We start from the raw sequence: 6,746 nt of genomic DNA, 5'->3' as shown, positions 1-6,746 counted from the left end.
GAACTGAACTCAGGACCTCTGGAAGAGCAGTCAGTGCTCTTAACCACTGAACCATCTCTCCAGTCCTCTTAGTCAATTTCATGTGTTACACAATGCTTTCCGGTTCCCTGCTCAATCCTGGTTTTGATTTTTAGCTTATTGTTGCTTTTTTTTTTTTTTTAAAGATTTATTTATTTTAGTCAAGTGTAGTCGTGGTGCACACCTTTAATCTCAACACTTTGGAAACGAAGGCAAGAAAGAACCTAAATTTCAAGACAGCGGAGGCTACATACTTCAGGCCTCGTGTCCCAGAAAAAAGACTGTTCATTTATCCTCGTTCGTATGAGGCTTTGGCCTGCACATATGTAAATGTACCGTGTGTGCAGTGGCCAGCCCCCTAGAACTGGAGTTACAGACACTGGGGTACAGAGAACTGAGAGCAGGTCAGTTCTCTTAGCCACACAGCTCTCTCTCCAGGCCCTGATGTTTAGTTTGAAATCCTCCCGGTGGAAGATCCTGTGCTTCTTCAGGATTGCGATGGCACTATGGCTGACCGCTGGTTATCGCTAGGGTAGTAACAGCCCGCCCGTCTCACAAGCCTGAAAGCTGCTCTAGGTCTCAAGACCGACTCATGGTCCACCCCGCAGCTCGGTCAGTCCGTTTTCTATCTGTTTGCACGGATGGAGGTTTTGTCTCCATGCGCATTGCTGTATCGCCTTTGCGCCACGGCCAGGAGAGGGCAGCAGATCCTCTGGAATCGGAGTTACTGGTAATGTTCATCCCCTTATTGAATCAAAGGGGCTGACAGAGTCACCTTCTAAGCCAGGCACATAGACCAACCTTCCCCTCCTCTGCCTGTGTTTGATGTTGTTGGTTTTTCGTTTGCTTTTTGCTTGTTTTGTTGTTGGTTGTTTTGTTTTCTTTCTTTTTTTTTCGGTTTTGGTCCTCTCCCAGAGCTGAAGATCAAATCCAGGACCTTGTACTTACATTTTTTTTTTTTTAAACAACTGTGTGGTCCTGGGGACTGAACAGAGGACTTTGATCACACTAAGCAAATCCTCTGCCTCTGCGCTCTGTCCCTAACCCACAACACATACATTTTACAAATTGAAAAGCTTTAAGGATTTTCTTTTCTTTTCTTTCTTTCTTTTTTTTTTTTTTTTTTTTTTTTTTTTTTTTTTTTTTTTTCAGAGCTGGGGACCGACCCCAGGGCCTTGCGCTTGCTAGGCAAGGGCTCTACCGCTGAGCTAAATCCCCAACCCCAGGATTTTCTTTTTATTCTCCCTACCTGCTCCTTCCCTCCACCCTCTTCCCACCTCCCACCCCCAGTCCCCCTTCCCTTCTTCTTTGAGGCAGGCTCACATGTAGCCCAGGTTAGCCTTAAACATGCTTTGTAGCCAAGGATGACCTTGGGCTCTTGACCCTCCTACCTCTATCCTCTACCACTCGAGTGCTGGGATTATAGTCTGCACCACTGCAAACACCCCCCCCCCTTTTCATTTTTTTCTTTCTTACCACAGAAGAAATTATACTAGCCTAGCTTTGAGTTTGGGGAAATGAGTCACTCAGGGTTTTTTTTTTTTTTTTTTTCTTTCTTTCTTTCTTCTTCCTTTTGTCAAGCAGCCCCATAAGGGTGAGGGAAGAATTGGTATGTCCCAATGTCACAGGAAGTCACCCTTCAAAGCACCTGTGCTGCTTCTAGGATCCTGGCATTTCTTCACAGACTGTCTCAGGACCACTTTCAGAAGAGCAAGGTAGGTGCAAACAGGGCCATTTGCAGGCAGGACCCGTGGTTATGCTGCTGCAGGTGTGTGTGGCTGCAGGGACCATGGACAGGTGGCCTGGCTAGTGTCACACTCGGGATTTGTTTGGGGTTTTTTTTGTTGTTGTTGTTTTTTTTGTTTTCTTGTAAATTTATTTCATGTGTAAGAATGTTTTGCCGGCATATATGTAAGTGCCCATGTGTGGGTCTGTGCCTGGGGAGGTCGTAAGAAGAGGGTCTGGGATCTCCTGGAACTGAAGTTACAGATGGTTGTGAGCCACCAACACAGGTGCTAGAAATTGAACTCACGTCCTCTCCAAGAGCAGCCGGTGACCTTAGCCACTGAGCCATCTCTCCTGATGCACACTCAGGCTTCTTAACCTTAATCGTGCTCACTGGCCTCTACCTTGGAGTTCACACACTTCCTACCTGTCTGCATGCAGCCTAAGGCTCCATCAACCAGGCAACCGCTTGGACTCGGCTCACACCCTCAACTCTGACCGGCAACTCTTGTTCCAGCAAGCCAAGAAATATCACATGCATGGGAATTAGGGAATTGTACGGAACTTATTTGCATACATTAATTTTCTTTTGAAAAGTATTTTATTACATTTCTTTATGTAGTGCACTGTGTGTGTATGTGTGTGTGTGTATGTGTGTGTGTCTGTGTGCATGTATGTGTGTGTATGTGTGTTTGTATATGTGTGTTGTGCATGTGTGTGTGTGTGTGTGTGTGTGTGTGTGTGTTTTGTATATGTGTGTGTGTGTGCATGTGTGTGTGTGTGTGTGTGTGTGTGTGTGTGTGTGTGTGTGTGTATACATGCATACTAAGGGTGCCTGTGTGGTGGTCAACGGATGATTTGGAAGAGTCTGTTGTTTTTTTTTTTTTTTACCATGTGAAACCAGGGGATTAAACTCAAGCTTGATGCAGATGTCTGCATTGGTCGAGCATCGTTTTGGCCTCTTGGTTTTGAGAGTCTGACACAGTGTAGGCCTCAGACTCATTGTGTTGCTGAAGCTGGCCTTGAGCTTCTGGTCTAAAGCCTCTGCCTCTCAAGTGCTGGCTATCGGCGCGAGCCAGTAGGCTGGGCTATCCTTTTTGTTTGCGTGTTCGTTCTTCTGAGCCCATCTTCATCTTCATCCCTCTGTTTTACTTCATTTTCCCCCCTTTATATCTCACCAGTAAAATAATAGCCACGCAAGACAGTGGGTAGTCATTGACAAGCTTCTTGGGACACCCTCCCATACAACAAGTCTTCATCATACCTTTCTAGGAAAAACAAATATGTCTTTTGAGAAATACCAGGGACTGGGGAGACCGCTCAGTGGGCAAAGCATTTATAGCACAAGCATATAACCTGAGAACTCCAGCAGGCGAGCAAAAGCGGGGTGCAGCCCTGCGCGGTAGAGATGAGCAAATGGTAGGTCCCTTGGCCAGCCTGTCTACCCAAAACAGAGAGTTCTGGGTTCGCTATTGAGACTGGGCCTCAAAAAGCAAGGTAGAGAGTGATAGTGAAAGATGCCTCTGGTCTCCATAAACACAGGCACAGCTGGATGTACATCTACACAGATGTGTGCACATGTGTATACCACATACACATACACACAGGAACAGTAGAGTGTTCAGTGTGCAGAACTGAAGATATGGGGAGAGATTAGATGTAAATGACTGAACAAAGTGAGAAGGGTTTAACAGGGACTAGGGTGCCACAGAGACAGACATCAGGAAGCAAGCAGGGTGGCCCTGGGTCAGAAAATCGCTCATGCCGCATGGCCCAGGTGAGTATGTGAATAACTGTAAAAAAGTTTTCACATGTGTGTCCATGATTTATTTATTCATTTTTAGACTTGATCATCTACCTGTGTCTGTCTATTTGAGACATGGTTTCTCTGTGTATCTCTGACTGCTCTGGAACTCCCTCTGTAGACCAGGCTAGCCTTGAACTCGGAGATCTGACTGCCTTTGCCTCCTGGGATCAAGGGTCTGTGGCATCACCTTTGGCTATGTATTTATTAACCAAAAAAAGGGGAAATTTAGCATGTGTGTGTGTGTGTACATGTGTGTATGTATGTGCACATGTGTGCATGTGTGTATGTGTGTGCATGTGTATGTGCATGTGTGTGCATGTGTGTTATGTGTGTGCATGTGTGTGTATAACACAGTGCCAGTGTGGATGTTAAATGACAAGTGTGGCAGCTGCCTCCCACCTTCTATCGTGTGAGGAGTCCGAGAGATTGAACTCAGATAGTCAGGTGTAGTGACACGTGTCCTAGCCCACTGAGTGATGTCATCTGCCCAAGACCTTTGTTTTTAATATTTTTATACCTATATTTTTAAAAAACCTCATTTATTCATTTTATGTATATGAGTACACTGTAGCTGTCATCAGATAGACTATTATAGGTGGTTGTGAGCCACCATGTGGTTGCTGGGATTTGAACTCAGGATCTCTGGAAGAGCAGTCAGTGCTCTTAACCGCTGAACCATCTCTCCAGCCCCTGTTTTTAATTTTTTATTTATTTAATCTTATGTGTATGGAAGTTTATCCTACTTTTATGTCGGTGTGTGTGTGTGTGTGTGTGTGTGTGTGTGTGTGTTTGTGCATGGTGCCTTAGGAGACCATAAGGGAGCATCAGATCCCCTGAAACTGGAGTTATAGATGGTTGTGAGCCACGGTGTAGGAGCTGGGAACCAAATCTGGGTCCTCTGGAGGAAGAGGAACCAGATTTCTTTTTTTTTTTTTTTTCTTTTTTTTTTTTTCCAGACCTGGGGACCCGAACCCAGGGCCTTGCACTCTCTAGGCAAGCGCTCTACCGCTGAGCTAAATCCCCAACCCCGGAACCAGATTTCTTAACCACTGAGCCACCTCTCTAACCCTATCTGTTCCTTTTTTTTGAGACAAGGTCTATCTATGTAGACCTGACTGACCTGGAACTCTCTATGTATATAAGGGTGGCCTCAAACTTGCAGAGTTCTGCCCCCCGAGTGCTGGATCCTGCAAGCATCACCACGCCAAGCTTTCTTTTAGTCTTTTACATCTGTTTTGTGTGTATATGGGGGAGGGAGGTTGCACTTGTGCCGGAAGAGAGTTTTCTTGAGAGTCAGTTCTCTCCTTCAATTCTGTGGTTTCCGGGGGTCAGTGAGGCTCAGTGGCAAGTGCCTTTACCAGATAGGTCATCCTGCTGGCCACAGAGACCGTCCACTCGAAACCCACTATAAACTGTACCGCCTCAGGGGGTTGGGGGCTACTCCCCTCATCTATCCATGAGAGAAATGAGCAGAAAGACAGAAGTCCAGAATGTGAGCCACCCATTTGTCTGACTCCCAAGGCTGACATGACTTCTTTTTGACCTTTAGGTATGTATATGACAATTTGGGGTAACATCGTATGCAGCTGGCTAAACCTTGCATTTATCACTCTCGGCTTATTTTACCCTCACAGGCTACTCCATCCTTCTCTTTATTGGCTTCTTCTGCTGGTACCCAGAGCCTGCGGATTCCAGAGATGAATGCCACAGATGTCACAGACACCACACAGGATGAAGCCGCATACAATAGTTACTACTTCGACGAGAGCTTGCCAAAGCCTTGCACCAAGGAAGGCATCAAGGCGTTCGGCGAGGTCTTCCTGCCTCCTCTCTACTCCTTGGTCTTTTTGTTGGGTCTGTTTGGGAATTCTGTTGTGGTTCTGGTGCTGTTCAAATACAAGAGGCTCAAGTCCATGACTGACGTGTACCTGCTGAACCTGGCCATCTCGGATTTACTGTTTGTGCTGTCTCTCCCGTTCTGGGGCTACTATGCTGCTGACCAGTGGGTTTTTGGGCTAGGTCTGTGTAAGATTGTCTCATGGATGTACCTGGTGGGCTTCTACAGCGGGATCTTCTTCATCATGCTCATGAGTATAGACAGATACCTGGCCATCGTGCACGCAGTGTTTTCCTTGAGAGCGAGGACTCTGACCTATGGGGTCATCACCAGCCTCATCACATGGTCTGTGGCTGTGTTTGCCTCCCTACCAGGCCTCTTGTTCAGCACTTGCGACACAGAGAACAACCACACATACTGCAAAACCCAGTACTCGGTCAACTCGACCACATGGAAAGTCCTCAGCTCCCTGGAGATCAATGTCTTGGGGCTGGTCATCCCCCTGGGGATCATGTTGTTCTGCTATTCCATGATCATCAGGACCCTGAGACACTGTAAGAATGAGAAGAAGAACAGAGCAGTTCGGATGATCTTCGCCGTGGTGGTCCTCTTCCTCGGCTTCTGGACGCCGTACAACGTGGTGCTTTTCCTGGAGACCTTGGTGGAGCTCGAAGTCCTTCAGGACTGTACCTTGGAGAGGTACCTAGACTATGCCATCCAGGCCACAGAAACCCTGGCCTTCATTCACTGCTGCCTTAACCCTGTCATTTATTTCTTCCTCGGGGAGAAATTCCGCAAGTACATCGCTCAACTCTTCAGAACGTGCCGGGGTCCTCTTGTGCTCTGCCAACACTGTGACTTCCTTCAGCTCTCCTCGGCCGACACTTCCAGCTCCTCTTACACTCAGTCCACTGTGGATCATGACTTCCGTGACGCTTTGTAATGTGTGTTCACAGGTACCGTGGTGTTAACAATCTCCACACACCCAGCCCTTCCTTACTCACTTTGTTTCAGTCAGGGAGCCCTGAACAGGTTTCTGAGGAAAACAAGTAAACCAAGATCATGACAAGATGGCTTCTCACCCTGCTAGTGGCTCCCTCTCTTTCTGTAGAGAAGTGTGGTTTGAAATGTGTTTCCCGGGGGTTGGGGATTTAGCTCAGTGGTTAGAGCGCTTGCCTAGGAAGTGCAAGGCCCTGGGTTCGGTCCCCAGCTCCGAAAAAAAAAAAAAAAAAAAAATGTGTTTCCCTATTCATTCACACACCAGCTGTGTCTACAGGGAGAGGACAATCAAGAGGGATGGGGGGGTGGGACTTGGGAGCAGAGTTCTCAGGGGGCTTCTAGATTGTACTAAAGAGAATG

General features: G+C 47.0%; 1 protein-coding gene across 1 annotated transcript; it reads left to right on the top strand.

Moving 5' to 3' along the window:
• The first annotated feature begins 5,247 nt into the window (after positions 1-5,247).
• Ccr4 (C-C motif chemokine receptor 4) lies at positions 5,248-6,330 on the top strand. The gene has a single exon (XM_032911432.1). It carries the CDS (start codon positions 5,248-5,250, stop codon positions 6,328-6,330), a length of 1,083 nt encoding a protein of 360 aa, XP_032767323.1.
• Positions 6,331-6,746: the final 416 nt, after the last annotated feature.

Source organism: Rattus rattus, chromosome 8 (genome assembly GCF_011064425.1).
Source record: "Rattus rattus isolate New Zealand chromosome 8, Rrattus_CSIRO_v1, whole genome shotgun sequence".
NCBI classification, from domain to species: Eukaryota; Metazoa; Chordata; class Mammalia; order Rodentia; family Muridae; genus Rattus; species Rattus rattus.
Note: the sequence above shows the minus strand (reverse complement) of the source record. Positions and strands in the feature narration are given on the sequence as shown.